Source organism: Urocitellus parryii, chromosome 6, assembly GCF_045843805.1.
Source record: "Urocitellus parryii isolate mUroPar1 chromosome 6, mUroPar1.hap1, whole genome shotgun sequence".
NCBI classification, from domain to species: Eukaryota; Metazoa; Chordata; class Mammalia; order Rodentia; family Sciuridae; genus Urocitellus; species Urocitellus parryii.
The window spans coordinates 65,250,647-65,270,708 of record NC_135536.1 but is presented as its reverse complement, the minus strand read 5'-3'; the positions used below and the strand labels follow the sequence as shown (position 1 = coordinate 65,270,708).

At 35.8% G+C, this 20,062-nt stretch overlaps 1 protein-coding gene and 1 pseudogene across 5 annotated transcripts in view; both read left to right on the top strand.

Annotated features, from left to right (window-relative positions):
• Positions 1-20,062, top strand: part of Gphn (gephyrin) — a 602,355-nt gene that overhangs the window by 535,766 nt on the left and 46,527 nt on the right. For all 5 annotated transcript variants that reach the window (XM_077799519.1, XM_026385121.2, XM_026385119.2 and 2 more), the window contains one exon: positions 11,024-11,145. In XM_077799519.1, coding sequence (XP_077655645.1) covers positions 11,024-11,145 — 122 coding nt within the window. The remainder of the gene's footprint in view (positions 1-11,023; positions 11,146-20,062) is intronic.
• Positions 12,535-12,953, top strand: LOC113180282 (proline-rich protein 13-like; annotated as a pseudogene).

Genomic DNA, 20,062 nt, shown 5'->3' with positions numbered 1-20,062 from the left:
TATATCACCTCTTTATTCATAGCAGACATGCTGATCCTCTTGAAAATTTAGATGGTGACCTTCAGATCTTTAAACTGTGCATCAGTCAGCCAGCTACCATTATCTTCAAGAAGTCAGATTTGTTTGCTTATTATCTAGTTCCCCAAACTACTAGCAATGATTATTCCCTCACTAGATTCTTGGTCTTCTGCTAGTTGTGAAAATACTGTTTCAGTCACCTTTAGCCATATTCTGAAATCATATTTATATGTTGAATATGAATATATATCTGGGGAGAGAAAGAGATATATTATCTCTACTATATCTTTCTCTTATTCTAATTAATATTTTATCATTTTCTTGGTCAATGTCCATAACAGAGGCCTGTACAAACAAGTTTGTTTTGTTTGGGTTTTACAGTACTGAGGATAAAATACACATGCAAAGCAAGTGCTCTACCAGTGAACTACATCACCATTTTGAACTTTTGATAAAGTAGAAGATCTCTATGTGATCTTCTTTGCGGTTTCCCAAAAGCAACTTCTGTTTTTTATTTTTTGTTTTGTTGGTGTTGTTTTTAAACTGTAATCTTTAAAACTGCCTCCACAGAAGGAAAGAAGGAATAGAAATGCCTACTGCGATCAGTACTGCTATGTACTTTATGATTCAAGCAACTTGAGGAGATTAACAAGTTATTCCTCATTTTATGTAAGAGGAAGTTGATCATCAGGAACAAAGCAACTTGCCCAACATCATTTATCTTGTGTGATAGAGACGAGTTTCCTCCCTAAGTCTTAAAGCTATAAATGACTTTTTTCCAGTTTACTACAATGCTTCCCACCACAGGTGCCTTAATTTGTTTTCTCCAACTTTTCAATGTCAGTCTCTAGGGCTTATCAAATTGGGTAATCTATTACTTTCTTCTAGCTATACTTCACCACTCTAAAGTTGCTCTCACTAATACTTCAGATAGTTTAACTCCTTTAATCTATTCCTTTGCTTAGTGCCCAGACTAAATTACTCCATTCCCCACTTACTTCATATTTGCTCCCAAGCAGAAAACCATTACTAAAGAAATTCACAGAACTGAGATTACCTGTCCCACTGCCAATTTCTGCCATTTAATTATAACCTGGCACTTAAAGTTGTACATAATTCTCTTGTAATTAACTATACTGTTGATTTCCTAAAACATTCTTCCAATGGATAATTCATCCATACATTCCATACCCTATTTAAACCTCAGCAGTTCTGTATTTTCCTATTCTGGGCAGATGACCTTGCCAACTTTATGAAAGAAAATTATAAAGCTAAAAAAACTTGATTAAACTAATCGTTTTTATTTCAGTAATGTTTATGACACCCATCTGCAGTATGTAGGTAGCAAGTGTTATTATAAAGATGAAAAGCATGTTAGTGGTTCCTACAGGTTAAGGAAGGGGAAGGAGAGCATTACCATAAGGGATTGGCATAAAGAATATCTTGGTGGGGCTGGGGATGTGGCCCAAGTGGTAGCTCACTCGCCTGGCATGCGTGCGGCCCAGGTTCGATCCTCAGCACCACAAACAAAGATGTTGTGTCCGCCGAAAAACTAAAAAGTAAATATTAAAATAAAAGTAAATATTAAAAATAAAAGTAAATATTAAAATTCTCGATCCCTCCCCCTCCCTCCCTCTCTCCCTCTCCCTCCCTCCCTCTCTCTCTCTCTCTCTCTCTCTCTCTCTCTCTCTCCCTCTCCCTCTCCCTCTCCCTCTCCCTCTCCCTCTCCCTCTCTCTTTTTTTAAAAAAAAAAGAATATCTTGATGGTAAAATGGCTAAGAATTATATATATGCATTACACAAATGTCAGTTTCCTGGGTTTTTTGTTTTGTTTTGTTTTCTTGTTTGTTTGTTTTGGTGCTGGTGATTGAACTCAAGGGTACTGAACCACTGACCCACATCTCTAGCCCTATTTTGTATTTTATTTAGAGACAGGGTTTTACTGAGTTGCTTAGTGCCTTGCCATTGCTGAGGCTGGCTTTGAACTTGCAATCCTCCTGTCTCAGCCTAGCCATTGGGATTACAGGAAACTCACAGCCCACATGTCTGGCTGTAGTTTCCTGGTTTTAATACTATTCTAAAAATGTTACCACTGGGGGATAATGGGTGAAGGGTATAAAGGACCTCTCTGTATTTTTTTTAACTTCCTGTGTATCTATAACTATTTTAAAGTAAAAAAAAAAACTTTTAAAAGAAATATATAAAGATATATAATATGTATATGAAACAAAAAATATCTAATGATAGTTTATTAGTATTAGTATACACAAAGTTCTAGAAAAATATAACAGTATGAGATAAAATTTTTAATACTGGTTTTCATAAGAGAGGTGACTCTTGAACCCTTGGTATAGTATTTAAATAGTATAAAATATTGCCATGGATTGGCTGACTGGCAGATAGCAGTGAGTAAAGTTAAAGAGGAAAAAAATAATGAAATTGGTGTTTGAGAAAAATAACCTCAGTAACTCTGCATCACTGAGGTATTGTACAGTCATGTCAAAACTTCATACAAAGACTCCCTGCAGAATGTATTAATTAGTTTTTTTAAGCATCTATTAAATTTTCAGAAAGGAAGGGCAGAACTTTGAGTCAATCTCAGTAGTATCTCTAAAAGGAAAATTACAACAGGTATGTATACCATTTAGGTTATGGTAGTTAGTCATAAGGAAATTAAGGCTCGGGAAGATCTGGATGAGGCTTGGTCAGAATTTATAATCTGGAAAAGTTACTAGAACAGTCAGTTTTATCTGTATAACATATTGATCTATGTGAAGTATGAAATCAAATTGTTCATGCTTTTCCTTCTAGAACATATGGTCTGATGGAGCTAGTATTAAAACAATTAAAGCTAAGATGGTTTGCATTCCATGTCATGATATGGTGCAATTTGTCTATTTTGAAAGTTAAGTATAGTTTTGCAGGTTGTTAATTTCTGTTTCATTTCCAGTTCCCCCACTTCTGGTCACTTTTCATGCCAAATTATACTGTTATCTTTTGGAGATTCGAGTCAATCAAGATTGACTTGTATTACTTTTTATAAACTGTGATTGTGTTTTAGGTGTTCTGTGGTTACTTTTATCTCTACAAGCACCATGCCTTCATATTCTCTTTACTGCATGATAATTTATTGTACCTATATGGCTCAACAACAGATAAGGCTCTATAGACTACACATTTGACCATTGCCATATGAACACAAAGTAAAACAAGATTATCACTAAAGTTTGCAAATATCTTAGCATCCCTCCTTTTATAAGGAGAAAGGAGCTAATTTTTGTATTATTTACTAGCCACCCAAGAAACTCAAATACAGATGGAGCTTAAAAGACATCTTAACAGTTTTATTATTCTGCATTTGGGAAAAGTAAAATCCAGAAGAGTTGTCAGAGGCAAGATAGTAACATGTCATAAATAAAGACAAAAAACACTTACAGAGGTTGGGGATATAACTTGGTGGTCAGGAGCTTACCTAGCATGCACAAGGCCCTGGGTTTGGCCCTCAGTACTATTTTTTAAAAAAGAACAATATTTTTTAAAACCAGCAAAAAGTAACTGTATTAGAAATTTATATTTAAAATAGTTCAAGAGCATCTCAAAAACTAAGAGAATTAACAGACTGTGTTTGGCTATACAAAGGGACCTTTGTTATTTGGGCACAAAATACCTTGACCAATTTTGACAAAACAAATCAAATTTCAGTAACAATTTGCAGAATTTATAAGGCCTTTTTTTCTTATGAATAAATACATCATGTAACTGTTTTGTTAATAATTTTAACACATTGTCTTAGTTCATTTATGCTATTTTAATAAAATATAAATTAAGTAGTTTATAAACAACATAAATTTGTTTCTCACAGTTCTGGATGCTAAAAATTCCAAGATCAGAGCACTTTCTCACTGCATCTTCACATGGTAGAGGGGCAAGCAAGCTTCCATGGGCCTATTTTAAAGGAACTCTGACAGAATTCACTCACCTTCTCAAAAACGCTTGCCTTCTATTACCATCACTCCAGGGTTAGAATTTCAACATTTGCATTTGGGGGGACACAAATATCAGATCATGACACATATATTGTTCTTAATGTAAATTTATTTTACATAATTGTGTTAGTCTGCTTTGCAATGCTGTTACCAAAATACCCAACAAAAACAACAGAAAGGAGAGCAAGGTTTATTTTGGCTCATGGTTTCATAGGTTTAGTCCATTGTCCACTAAGTCCATTGCTGTAGGCCCAAGGTGGGAAGAACATTATGGCAGAAGGGCATGGAACAATTCTGTTCACTTCATAGCATTCAGGAAGCAGAAGGGTAAAGGAGGGGTCACAGGGAAGATGAACACTTCTAGGGCATATCCCCAGTGACCCACCTCCTATACCCATGCCCCACCTGTTTATATTTACTATCCAGTTAGTCCATTCAATTAGGATGGAATGATTAGGTTACAGTTCTCATAATCCAATCATTTCACCTGAATATTTATACATTAGCACAGGAGCTTTAGGGGGATACCTCATATCCAAACTATAACAGTGGTTATTATTCCCCAGAAAATAAATGTCATTTCCTTTCAGAACTTTTTATGTTTGTTGTATAATGCCCCCACAGATTTATTCTTTATTATTTTTCTTCATATTCTGGCACAATCACATAATTTTTACTTTAAAAAATTATTCTTTTTTATAAGTAAACATAAAACCTATTAGTTATCTCACATAAGCATTCTTCTACCTTCATATATCCTTTTAAACCTGTTAGTGATGATTACTTTATAATATATTAAGAAGAGCTCTGGAACATTAAACATTATATTGTCCACATATCCAAGAGTATTATCATTTTCTCTAATCAATGTTAATGTAAGGTCTTAGAGTTAACTAAGGATCTGACTAAAATTTAAATTCATTAAAAAATCTTATGATTTTAGAAGCATTATAAGAATTCATCTTAGGCTAGATATGTAACTCTGTGTAACTCATGGTAGAGCACTCATCTAGCATTCATAAGGCCCTAGATTCACTGCAAAGAAAAATTCTTTTCAGAGTCATTCCATATCATTATTCAATTTAGATAAACATAAATTTTGCTATTTTCTAGCAAAACCACTAAAGGAATTTAAATTATTCAAATTAGGATTTTTGTGTGGAAAATAAATCCAAGGCTTTCATAATTAGAATATTCTTCTAATATAATTTTCTTACGTGGTCACAAAGTTAGGAAGAAAACAACACAATTTTTAAACCAAAACTATTAATCTGTCTAAAGAATCATTGATGGTGCATGCCTGTAATACCAGCAACTCAGGAGGCTAAGGCAGAAGAATCACAACTTTAGGGCCAGCCGGGGCAACTTAGCAAGACCCTGTCTCAAAAATAAAATAAAAAGATCTAGAGATGTGGCTCAGTAGTAGAGCTCCCCTGGGTTCAATCCCCACTACCCAGCCTCAAAAAGGAAAAAATCAAAATAAGTTTTAAAATAATAAATAATCAAAAATCATCTTAATAGAAACATTATATACATTTGTCTAATATAATTTGTAAATCTATATTTATAAAACAAATTCTCTTTTTCTCTCTGGGTGTTTGTTGCAGTGCAAGGCTCAAACCCAGGGCCTCATGCATGCTAGAGAAGTGGTCTACTTCTGAGCAATTCCACAGCTCTCTATAAACCAAAATTTTTGACACTCCTTAAATCATATCTAAAATCTCTGAATATTCCTCTTTATCTTATAACCAAGTAACTGAGGCAATTGTCATAGTTCTCAGTTAAAACTTTTTTTCCCAGAGTGTAACTAAAAGCTATTTGGAATAGTAATGTGCTCCATCAGACTTTATAATGTGACTTTTCATGTGTGTGTGTGTGTGGTGTGTGTGTGTGTGTGTGTGTGTGTGTGAGAGAGAGAGAGAGAGAGAGAGAGAGAGAGAGAGAGAGAGAGATATCAATCTGTTTATCTGGACAATCTCAGTATTTAAGGTTATGAACATCTGACCAGAATTGTTGATCAATTAATAAATTAAATTTTCCAGAAAAGGGAGAAAGAAAAGTGAGTATGTAAAGAGTTATTGACCACTCTAAAAAGTTTAATCATCCTCCCTTTGCAAAAAGAGGAAAAGTGTTAGATGCAGGCAAACCCATTTCAGTACATGAAAAAAAGAGAAAGTGACCAACCAGTTCAGATACTATCTTTAGGCCCTTGCTGTCAAGCCTGTGGGATTAAATCTCTGAAGAACAGAAATTAAAGAGGAAGCCTGTTGTGTCCGTCAAAAACTAAAAAAAATAAATAAATAAACATTTTAAAAAATATCTCTTTCTCTCTCTCTCTCTCTCTCTCTCTAAAAAACAATAAATAAATTAAATGATTTCTCTATCAATGTATTAGCTAACACTACAACCATAAGACAAATTCTTCAAGAGGGTTTAACAAAAGAACTTTTACTTTTTCGTTAGAATTTCATTTTCAAGTTTATATAATAATTTTTAAAAGTGCTAATCATAAAATACCCAGAATAATATTCCCCTTTTGTTCTTAAAGTACTTTTAAGTGAATAGTTATATAATCATGTGTCAAAACTACTCCAAAATGGCCACTGTAATTTCAAGTTTTCCTTAATGCAGTTATGCATTTTAGAAAGATAAATGCAAGAAAGAAAAAACAGAAGCCAAAGTTATTCCAGGATGGTAACACAAGTTTATGATGAATCTATCAATATATTAGCTAACACTAAAACCATTGAATGTTAACTGTAAAAATTAACAGGCCAGGATTGGTTAAGAGGAGCTCTTTCCCAAAGCTGTCTCTCAAACATGGACAAAATTTTTAATTCTTGTAGACACAGTGTAGCCATTTTATATAGGATTGTTAGTATCAAGTCAATGCTTTAGCAGATCTCCACCAATGAAAATCAAAAATAGTACAAATCTAACCAAATAACCAAAAAGTCCTGAGACTCTTATTCTTACAACCAATAAAATAAATATCACCTAGCTTTCGAAGCTCAACAAAAAGAATTATAACTCAAGATAAGCTCTAGACTTACTCCTTCATCATAAACAAAGATCCCCCAAGCAGAGTCTCAGAGAATTCAGTGAAATGCAATGTAACCAATATGAGAATACCAATGGCAAGGGTTCTTGCTTAAGTCTTAGTAAGACCTTCATAACTATCCTAGTCCTAATACAAAGACCACCATAAACCTGATGATCAAAGCAAGCTGAATATATTAAAGTTTCTGAGCAAGAGAGGATATCACCTTATCAGTGTAAGAGAAGAACCTACCCTTCTGAATTTTTAGCTGGGACCCCCATAACAGGAGGCAGATTAATAAGAGAAAAACAAATTTATTACCATGTATACCTCATGTATGTATACATGGCCAATACCCAAAGTAAAGTGAGTAATTCTCAAAGACATGGTTATAAGTCTGGCTTGTACTGCATCTTTAACATTGAACAATTATCTTAAACTTTTAGTGACAAGACAGCAGATATATGGGATACTAATGATAGATAAAAGCTAATAAAGTTTGTTCTGTAGATACCTCTAGTTCCATCTTCAGACCAATAAGTTTGTCCTTCCTTGTGGAGAGGGAAGGAGGGACACATTTGGAAATTTATGTCCTATTTTTTGTAAATAAGGGGAAAGCAGAGAGCTTTTCTTGTATCTGTTTCTTCTCAAATGCTGTCAGCTCAAATATCATCCTTAAACCAAATTGGTATATTTTGGAGTGGCATATTCCACTGCCCTTCAACAAATCTCAGTAGTGTCTCAAAATGAGGAAGTTACAGAAAGGTACTTAAACATTTTGAGAACTAGGGTTGATTATGGGCTGGTTTTAAGGCATAAGATAATAAGTAAGGTCCTTGCCAAGTTAGAATTTGTAAAGTAAGTGACTTGCTGGAACAATCAGTCTTATCTTTGGAGCACTTAAGTCAATGTGAAGTTACTCTTAATCAATTTGTTCTTGGTTCTATGTCAGAGGATATAGATCTGAACAAACTTATGTTTAAAAATTTTTAACTTAAGATAGTTTGAGTTATGTAGCAAAGTTTGGTACAAAACATCTGTTACGCAAGTAACAGTATGGTTTTGCAAGTTGATGTCTGATTTATTTCTCAAAAGGAAAGCATTTGTAAGTAAGGCAGCCAATTATAAGGCTTTCACAAAAATTCATACATAATATAATGAATGCTGTTACTGTGGAATTGGAGGAATGAAAAATGTAGGGATAAGGAGGAAATAGATTAGAATCTTAATAATCAAGGCCTTTGGGAAGAAAGTAGACTATAAAGAGAGGAAAGGGTTCAAAATTGAATATTTGAAAGCTGAGAAGATAATGGCACCAGTTACAATGCCAAAAAAAAAGGAAATTGAAATTTAATATGTTGTAGATAGAAAATGGAGATGTTGAGGGGTTTTTGTTTTCTTTTCTTTTTCTTTCTCTTTTGTATTTTAACTATAATAAATGTCAGGTATCATTTCCAAAATGACTAGAAGTATAAGAGAAAATAAGTTTTAGTTATAGACAGGAAAGTTGTGAGGTTTTTCCTAGTATATTTAGCTTTAGAATCTTCTATTTAATTCTTTGTGTTTTCTTTAAAAATAACTCAAAATATACTGTAAATTCCACACCCTCATTTAACCAACTATTATTAGGTGAACTTTTCAGACACATAATTCATCCTCTAATGATCTTTAATTCTTCTGTTATTTCTGGAACTGCAGCAAAATGAGAAATGAATATGAATGCAAAGAAAATACCCCAATATCGAGAGAATCTTACTTAATTGGTAATAAGTACACTGCTGTGAGGGAAAGGAAAAAAATGTAACCATACAAGTTAAAGAGCTACAAGCCTTGACTTTTTAAAATTAGAGTGACTTCAATAATATGTTAACTAAGATCAGAAAATTAATCTATATTAGCATAGCAACTTTTCAAGCACTGCCTACCCATGACCAAGGATGAAAGTGGGTTGCAGTGTCACAAAGCATGTGATTAAGTTAAATCAGCATAGTATTTAAAGGGGAGAATTTCAGGTGATTCTACCTGAGATACTCATAGTTTTTCTTTAATCTATATAAGGGGACAGGTGACTACAAAGCTATTTTTGCAACATAAAGCCAGAAGTCTGACCTCATAGTATCACTGAGTCAGAATAAAGATGAAAGAGGCTTACAGTTACTGTTTAAGAGAACTGATATATGAAGCCCTAGGTATTGGCCGTATGACTATCTTAAGCTTCTGGGGTGTGTAGGCTTGCCTTTGACCTCCTAAATAAATATTTCAGATTTTCTCACTTCAAAGAAGTACTTTTTAGGCTGGAGATGCAGCTTAACAGTAGAGTACATGCTTAGGTAAGGCCCTGGGTTTAATTCTCCACATCACAAAAAGAAAAACAATACTTTTCTTAAACCTTGTGACATTTCTGAAATTAAAGTGTCTTTTTTAATTGGTTGTTTTCAGTTATATACAACACTAGGATACACCCTGATATTATCACAAAAGCATGGAACACAACCTGCTCCAATTCAGTCCCCAGCACTCCCTCATCTGCCACTGCTCCATCCCATTCCCCTTCCTCCACTCCATTGATTGATCTCTCTTCAATCTATTTACATTTTTAAAATACATACTTTAAAAAAAATACTGTCCTTTGGATACACCTGATTCTGGGACCCACCATGCCACATCCACTCTTGCACATATGAAAATTTGGTCAAATTCATTCCACTGTTCTTCCCTTTTCCTGTCCCTTTTTCGTCCTCCTCAATCCCCTCTACTGATCTTTCCTCTATTTTGATAAAATTCCCTCTCCCCTTTCTCTCCCTTTCTCTCCCCCTTTTTTACCCTACCACTCTTTATTTTGATGTACTTTCTGCATATCAGAGAAAACATTCAACCTTTCTGAAGTCAAAGTGTATTTTACACCTAATGTTAAAGTTATATTTTGTGTGTGTCTCTGTGTTAAGGACTCCCTTTCTTAAGTATTTTATAATCTAACAGTCTATGTTCACATTGTTAACTAATTCCATGTGTATGAGCATCTAAGAATAACAGTATAAGAACAACTAGGAAGAAAATAGGAACCCTTTCAACATCATATATCATAAAGAAGGAAAAAGAAACACATTTATTGTATATTTATCTGCCAAAAAATGAGTACTCATTATCTCAGTGCTAAGAAGTACCATGAAGGTAGTTGTTATAATTATTTTACAAATGAGAAAATTAAGAAAAAGAGTTTGGGTCTGAATCCAAAGCTCCTCCTATTATATGCTCTATCTTATTGGAACTTCATACCATAGAATAGTATTTTCTGATTTTCCCCAAGACATACTAATAATAGATATTAAATATCTAAAGATCGACTAAATTCAGAGTAACAGAATTATGAATGTGAGCTAAGTATTACTTAAGTTTGTCTCAGAGACGATACATCTGCCTCCTTTAGAAAGGTCTAATTTCTTTATTACTGTTGATCCCACTTCAGAAAAAAGAAAAAATTTTTGAAAAAAAAATGATCATTCTCTTCAAACTTTAGAATATAATGTCACACATTCTCTACTTCAAATGTTCTCATTGAGAGACATGTTGGAAAATAATTTTGGGAGGACAAAAGGTCATTGTTTTTTGTTTTTGTTTTTGTTTTTGGACCAATTACTAGGAAGGCCCAGTATCTCCAGAACATTATTGTCAAATTATAGCCAAAGATGGTGTGATATTTGATCTGCTGTTCAACACAGTGGAAATCTCTGTTGTTGCAGTTGTTGTTGTTGTTGTTGTTTTAAATTCTTTAACTACATTTTCTCATTCTCCTTTACTTGAATATTTTTCCAAAGATCCTTTGAGCATATGATGCCAGATACTGTTTTAGGTGTTAGGAGTGCCGAACTCTGCTTAGTACATCTGGGGCTCTTGTTTTGTTTGGTTCTGTTTATTTTTCCATTAGAAATAGGCAACATTATTCTAAGAAAATAATTAGTGGTGTTTTTTTGGCTTTTAGCTGCTAAATCCTGAAGATGACCTCTTACCAGGAAAGATTCGAGACAGCAATCGTTCAACCCTCTTGGCAACAATTCAGGAACATGGTTACCCCACAATCAACTTGGGAATTGTTGGAGACAAGTAAGTATTGATTGTATTTTATTTTGAAAAATTGTTATTGTTACTACAAATTTAACTTTAAAACACTAACTAGTTGGAATTGCTGCCAAAGAGAAAAATCTAATACCATAATTTTTCACTGATCACATTCTTCAGAGGCTAAAGAATTATAGAGGTGTTTATGTACTTTGAGAATAGACATTTTCTTGGAATGTTATTATAATATTTTACTTTGCTATGGATGTATTAGGTGTACAGAGATTTTTTTTTATAGTGTTTGCTTTATGCCTGGACCTGCCAACTGATGCAAGGCAGCTATAAAGTTTCATCTTACTGGTTCTTGCCATCACTCCAGAAAGTTACTCAGTGTAGCAGGAATGAGTTTTTTAGAAAGAATAGGAAAAGTAAAAAGGGGATACTCCCAAGAGAGTAGATTCTTTCAGAGAAAAGAGGGATTGCATGCTCTTTCTTCTCTCCAATTTTATTGGGAATCCCAAGTAAATTTCCAGAGTCTCACCCAGATCCATTCTCTGACTTTTGACTGACAATGGGATTGCATCAGAGTTTCAAGCCCCCACTGTCCATGGCAAAGATCCAAGACAACTCTGGGTCACATTAGCCCATGCACACAGGTTCTAACTGGAACCTATTCTGACAAATTTTTATAGTTAAGGGGAATTATCCTTTTGTCCCTGAGTTCTGGAATCTAGTCTGTATAGAGTCACAAAAGTCCCCCTCTTCAGGATAACTTATCAGCATTTCAGAGCTGCATTTCTCCTGCAGACAAATGTGTGGTAGCCCATAACTGTGATCTCAGCAATTTAGCAAGGCCGTAGCATCGTATTAAGACCCTGTCTCAAAAATAAAAAAGGGCTGGAGATGTAGCTTAGCGGTAAAGCATCACTGGGTTCAATCTCCATTACCATAAATAAGCAAGCAAGTGTGAAGGAGTCAGCACAGAAGGCCCAGTTTATAGAATTATTCCTTTAATTTCATGTTCCCACTACTCGTGACTGTCTATTACCTATCAGAACTACTAATGATAGTGTTATTCCTATTCACACTTCCACTGGTTTCAAGAAATACACGAAAAACACAGGTGAGAAGAGTAAGAGAGATGGTCAGATTTTTCATTATTAATTTTTTTAAATTTAAGTATAATAGCTTTCTAGGATTTTTATATTGAGTTTTGAATCCTTGAGTAACACAAGTTTCTCCCAACTCCACCTACTGAAAATACAAACGGAAGCAGAGTGACTATGATTGCCCATATTTAAGAGTATATTATGACGGATAATAGAGGCGGGTGCCAAAGCATGGTATGGGAGTAACCAGGAAGTGAGAGCTGAGACTGGAGGAGGATGGATCAAGCCCAGGCGACTGTGGGAAGGCTTGGGGAAACACCTGAATATGTGGAATCTCAGTGCCAGGCACCCAGGACCAAATCCACATCCCCTCAACTTGAAGTACCCTGGAGGTTCCAATCCTGGGTATCCACCATATCCACCACCTGTCAATCCAGCTTTTCCTCCTGGTCCCTGTCCCCCAGGACTTCCCCAGGGGATGCCAGGTTTTCCTCCAGGTGTGTCCCCTTATCCTGTTCCACAACCAGGATATCAGGACATCAACCCTCAGGTCACTACCCTCCTCCATACCTACCACCTGCCCCCGGTATGCCTCCTGTGAACCCCATGGCTCCTAGCATCGTAGGCCCAGGAATGATAATGGACAAGAAGATGCAGAAGAAAATGAAGAAAGCTCATAAAAAGATGCACAAACACCACAAGCATGGCAAGTATTCCTCCTCTTCCAGCAGTGACTCTGACTGAATACAGGGCCTGGACCCTCCCCTCAAGTCTCACCAGTTCTGCTGTCCCATCAAGCTCCAGCTGCCATGTTATACTGGGGGAATTTAGCCCTTGTGCCCCTCCATCCTGTCCCTACCTGAGCCTTACCCTGCTGTTCAGTCCTGACTGGCTAGGGAAAATGGGAAGAGAATTGCAATGGGCTAGCAAAGGCAGCCTTCTCACTGCTTAATAGATTTTATAGCTGAAAAGTTTAGCAGGGAAGCTGCTTTTTTGAAGATGGTGAGACCTCTGAGCTAAATGCTGAAGACAAGTATAAGTTCTGTAAAATATGATCTTTTAAAATTTCATTTTAAAAGGTGGGTTTGTGGAAATTTCACTATGATGAAAAACCTGTACATTTTTGTAATGATGGCACACTGGGGTGATTTAGTGGCAAATATATTTCCCAGCAGTCCTTTTATTGATTGTATTAACAGCAAGGCTGCTGGGAAGTAGAGTCCACTTGGCTGATGATCTCTGACTGCCCTTTTGTAAGCTAATCTCTACTCCTTAACTCAATATGCTATTGCAGGTCCTACTCTCATTCTTCAACTCTGGGTCCAAATAAAACTATTTCTCCTGGAAAAAAAAAAAGAGTATATTATGTCGCGACCCCTTGCCCGCAAGGAGGACGCAACTCAGGAATCTTCTTTCAGCAGTTTATTCAGGTCCTTGATACTTTTTCTTCTTTCAGCTGTTTATTCAGGCCTTTGTATTGACATGTCTTTTAGCTTCTACTGCTACTCCTACTACTACTTCTACTGCTACTCCTACTGCCACTACTACTACTGCTACTACTACTGCCACTACTACTACTCCCGTGTGCCCCAGCCTTAATAAAGCAGATAAAGCCCCAATGCACAACTGCCACGTGGACTTTTCTCATAGGGTGCCAAGTCACAGCGTGCCAACTCATTCTGATAAGGAGTTGTTTGTCACAGACTACAGGGGAAACCAGCGCCATCTTGTAATGGCGGCCACAGTTCACAGAAACGGCTCACCACAATATTATCCCCACCTACCAAATTAATTCAGCCCTCTTGTAAATTTCCCAAATATTTCTATGACTCTTTAATGGTGTCTCACGTGATCAAAAGCAAGTCTGCTTTCTGAGCATCCCACTACTAACACAACACTTATAATAATAAGTGTTATTATTAAATCTTTGCCATTTGTTATTTACCTGGATTTTTAGTTCTGAAGAAGTCCACCAGCCAACTCAGAACCCATACTGATGTAGCCAGTGTACAAGTTACGCAGTATCAGGGTTGGTAGTCCTAGGAAGATAGTAGAAAAGACCTACTGCAAGGAAAGGGAATTAGTCTGTTCTTTTACATAAATTTCAAGCACCTAGAACTTATCCTGATGCAGACATAGCTTTAAAGAACACAAAAATCAACTTCTGAAAAGAGACAATATGAATCTAAGAGTTTTAAAAGCACAGAAAGAAATAAGGCAAGCAGGCCCCAAACTGTAGAAAACAAACTCACTAGATTTAGTACAGTTGTTTTCCAACCAACGATGGTGCTAGCCCTGCCTCCAGTGCATTAATAAGCTCTAAGAAATATTCTAAGATAAAAGAAGCTTTCTTTTTCTTCTTAGCCTTAAACTGCTCTGGACTATAATTCTGTCCATTCTTAATTCTATTGTTAGACTTTTGGGGTTTTTTTAAAGTTACTATATTATATTGACATTTTTCTATAAAGACCAAACACCATTGAAAGGTTCTTATTTTGGTATGATAATATTTAATTTTGTAGAATCCAAACTGTTGATTTGTTATGAACATTTCCTAATAATTAATGTTGCTGTTACGTTTAACTCCAAGATGTACCTTCAGTATAGCCGTAAACAACAAACTATAAGCAGGTATAGACAATTCAAGAAATGTGCCAGTCTCTACTGTTTACCCTTTTATTTGATAGCAGTGCCTTATATCAAACTGAGAACAATTTTTTGGTTGTTTTTTTTAAAACAACATGCAAATTTAGGTTTGTCACTCTTAGAGGTCCAAGGTGAATGGTTTAGAATGCAGAGGTAGAATGTGGGAGAAAAGAATTTATAACCATTTTAATGGAAATTTGCGCTAGGACTTTAGCAAAGAAAACAAGTACATTTCTCCTACAGCCTTTTGATATTCTGTGTAGGCTGGCTCCCACTTCATTCTTTCTCATAGCCTTTTGCTAATGAATGCAAATGTTATATATAAGCTTCTGCAAGAAACTCTGCAGAAATACAAGCAGGGTCATAGGAGAAACTCTGCTCTGTGTTTAAAGCAAGGGAGAGAAATTACTCAAGAATGTCAGCAAGCACAGAACCCTGTCTAAGCTATCACACATATGGGTAGAGAGTGACAGTTCTCTTCTTGTCATATAAAAAGGATAGAATCTGGTTTTTAAATTCTATATGATTCAGTCTCTCAGTTCTTGGTCTTATCTAAACCTACCATAATTTTGACAATGTAAAGTAAAAGAGTAAGCCATTACATATTTAGATTAAGTTGGCCTAAAATTTGTCTTCATTTATTGGACCTTTTATCTAAGAAGAGGATAGTTTATTAGTACAGTAAAATTATAGAAGTGGTACTTCAGATACCTGAGAGTTAACAACTGTATTTGAAAAGCATTCATTTACAAATATTATGTGTATATTAAAATACATTCCCCAAATTATATTTTCATACACTATATGGAACATAATACTGTTGGGATTCCTAGTTCTTTTCTTTAAAAAGGCAAATTTTGGAATTCAGAGATGTTAAATAACTTACTCAACATTATACAGCTAGTTAGTGGCAGAAGTAGAAATGGAATCTAAATTTCTTGAGACTAAGAGTCCACAATTCTCTGGTATCATCATGAAGCCAAGATGTTATATGTCAGAAGAGTAGTAGCACTATGGGCTGGAGTGGTCAGAGGTTTTTATGAAGGTGCAATTTTAGCTATGATTAGAAGAATGAGTGAGATTTAGGTGGGAAAAGATAAGGTGTTAATCCAAACAGGGAACACTGAATGATCAAAAATAGAGAAATAGAACCAAATAAATATAGAGAAGAAGAAAAAAGTATCTACTCAGATCAGTTCAAATGATTAGAACAGGAAGTTCTAGTAGAAGGATAATGCAGGTAAATATAGTAAAAATTTGAGGCCATATTTTGAAAGGCTTTGCAATCCAGGCAGAACTATCCAATTATGTCAAATTTGAAACTTTTTTTTTCAGCAAAAATGACATAATAAATGATTATTTTAGAAAGATAATTGAACTGAGATGTATCACATGAGCTATGATGAAGGGGACTGGAAATAAGACCAATACAATTTATTTATTCACTGTTTTTTCAGTCACCAGTAAGTACTGATTCCTCTGAGAATCACCTGGAGATCTTATTGAAAATGATGATTGTGATTTCACAAATCTGTGATGGGTTAAGATTTTGCATTTCTAACAAGCTTCCAGTTGATACCAAACTACTGATCCATTGATTGCAGGAAGAAGCAAAGATATAATAAATTCAATCATGTGTTTACCCTGAATTCTAAGCCAACTCATATTGAAGATACGAAGTTGAAATAAATAAACATAGATCCTACCACTAAGAAATTATAGCCTAATAGTAAAAATATTTTAGAAAGTTCCCCAGCACTTAATATCATATTTGAAAGTAGAATTAAAAATAAAGAGATTAGCCAGGGCCTCGTGGGGCATGCCTGTAAACCTGACAGCTCAGGAAGCTGGGGCAGGAGGATCACAAGTTCAAAACCCGCCTCCACAACTTAGCAAAGCCTTGAGGAACTCTGCAAGACCCTGTCTCCAAATAAAATACAAGAAAAAGCTGGGGAGTGGCTCAGTGGTTAAGTGCCCCTGAGTTCAATCCCCACCAATAAAAAAGAAAGATTAAATTAACAGAAATTGTGACTTTTACCACAGAATGATGTCAGCTTTGATTTATCTTCATCTGAATAACAATACCTTGTTGAAATGGTATCTATAAGCACAAACTAAATGCCCACAAAACCAGCTATTAGGCCTCTTGCCACAATTTTATATCCCCCCTCTAGCAACATTCTTTCCCCATCTTTATTCTCCATTTGCAGTCTGTTTCTTTTGACTTTGAAATAATTCTTCCTATGCTTATTCCCTAAAAATAACTCTTCCCATGGCTCACCATTAATTTTCTGTCCTTCTGTTTCTTTATGCCAAGGACTCCCAAATCTTATGTCCCTACCCTGAATGTGAACCTAGTCAAGCACAGATATTCCAAATTGTCACAGATTTTTGTGAGTTTATATTCTTTCACTGGCCAACCTATTTCTAGCTACCTTGAATATGGGATCATAGATGTCCTAGTTTTCTTTTTCCTGTGGCTGGTTCAGTAACCTACTAGCCTCCTTTTTGTCCTTCTAGGCAGCATGAGCTATTACAGGGGCAAGACTCTAAGACAAAGGAGGAAGTTTGGATAAATATATAAGTACAGAGTACTATATGTGCCAGCTAATACAGTGAGGCCAGAATTTACTCAAGATATTGGTCATTTGGACATATGTGCATCTCTGATTATTTTTGGGTTTTGGTTTTGATTTTGGTAACAGGGATTAAACTCAGGGGCACTCAACCACTGAGCCACATCCTCAGCCCTATTTTGTATTATATTTAGAGACAGGGTCTCACTGAGTTGCCTAATGCCTCCCCGTTGCTGAGCCTAGCTTTGACTCAAGATCCTCCTACCCCAGCCTCCTGAGCCCTTATATAGGCTTGAAGGTGAAGACATTACTCTGTTAGGTAAAGCAGAGTGGGCGAGCAAAATAGAGAGGCTCAAAACCTCAATGTTTGGAAATCTGGGTCTTGTATCCTGAACTATGGGGCATTCTCTTCCCTATACAGATCATATTAAAGACCTCACCCCATTTTCTCTCATTGGCTGCCATATGATACTGATTAGAATACTTTCCAGTTCCCCCCATTGTTTACTTTAGAAAACCTAATTAGAATACTGCCATTTTACTCCCATTGGTCATTTTAAAATTTGAACCTATGGCAGGAGTTGTAATGGTGATAAGTCCTCAGTTGTCATGATAATGGGGTTTATTTTAAACAGGGATAGGACTGTCTCCTTGTCTTTTCCTACAGCAGCTTCTTTCTAATACTCTGTTTCTGCCATCTGTGTGTCTCTGAACCTAACAAAATGAATCCCTGAAAATTGCACAATGCAAAAGTTTTGTGACTGGGATGACTTGTTTTATATTTCTGAAGAAAAGGATCTTAGGGGAAAGAAAGAAGTGAAAATTAAAATGAATTTAAGGCAGTGGAGGAGACAGCAGGAGAGGTTCTTAATAAAGGTGCTAAGAAAGAATGTAACACAGGAAAATAATTAAATGTTTTCACTGTGGAAGAAGAGAACACAAGAGGAATCTTTGGAGAAGACAGGAGAGTTCAGTTGTTGTGAAAAGCAAGGAATCCATGCCCTCCATTGCTGGGGATCTCCAAGTCACTTGCTGGTTTTGCTAAGCCAGGTCTGGGTGCCATCCTTAAATGGAAGAGAATATTTACAAAAGAAAATACATTCTTCAGAGGTAAAAGCCAACTGAGCCTTCATAGGCAGTGGCCACAGGATTGAAACAGGGCTTGGGAGACACAGTCAGGACCCACCCGTTGCATTGGTCACCTGGCAAAGGAAATGAACGGACACCATTTGCATGGGATACCACCATGGCAGAGAACTGACATCACGGGCGGAGGAGATAACTTCATTGAAACCCTTCTAATATCTCTTCCCTTCGAATATCTTTCCTCCCAAGCATCAAATAAATTGATAAGAGTAAACAGTAACAGCAGTCAAACAGAAGAAGAAGTAACATGAGCAGCATAAAAAATCAAGGAAGAAAAGGAGTACAAACAATGAAGGACAGCCTAAATATTCAGGAGGACCTAGAGTCATCAGAAAAATGGTCATATAAAGAACTCAAGGAACACCTTCGACAGATGGAATGGAACCTTAAAGAGGATACGAGACAGCAAATCCAAACAGTGAAAGAACACATTGAAAATAAATTACATAAACAGATAAAAGAAGTTAAGCATCTTTATCAGGAGATAGAGATTATAAAAAAATCAAACAATAATTCTAGAAATGAAGGAAATGATAAACCAAATTAAAAACTCAATTGAGAGTATCACTAACAGAGTGGAGCAAGTAGAAGCCAGAACGTCAGATAATGAAGACAAAATATATCATCTTGGAAAGAGTCTAGCCAACTCAGGAAGGCTGGTTAAAAATCACAAGAAAAACATCCAAAAGATATGGGATAACATAAAAAACCAAACTTATGAGTCATTGGGATAGAGGAAGGTACAGAGATTCAAACCAAGGGAATGAGTAACCTGCTGATTGAAATAATTACAGAAAACTTTCCAGAAATAAAAAAGGAAACGGATATACAAATTGTAGATGCATACAGGACACCGAGCACACAAAATCACAGTAGACCAACGCCAAGACACATTGTTATGAAGATATACAATATACAGAACAAAGAGAAAATATTAAAAGCTACAAGAGAAAGGAGGCAGATTACATTCAGGGGTAAACCAATAAGGTTAACAACGGATTTATCATCACAGACGCTGAAAGCAAGAAGATCCTGGAACAACGTACTTCAAACACTGAAAGACAATGGATGCCAACCAAGAATTCTGTATCCAGCAAAATTAAGCTTCAGGTACGACAACGAAATAAAAATCTTTCATGATAAACAAAAGCTAAAAGAATTTGCAGCCAGAAAACCAGCATTGCAAAGCGTCTTGAGCAAAACACTGCACGAGGAAGAAATAAAAAACAACAACCAAAACCATCAGTGGGAAGTGCCTTGGTAATGACAGAGGGCGTGGGAAAGCTAATCATGGAGAAACAAACTAAATTAAAAAAAAAAAAAATCAAACATGGCTGGCAGTACAAACCATACATCGGTAGTAACTCTAAACGTTAATGGCTTAAACTCTCCAATAAAGCGACATAGGCTGGTAACATGGATTAAAAAAAACAAATCCAACAATATGTTGCCTCCAGGAGATACATCTGATTGGAAAAGACATAC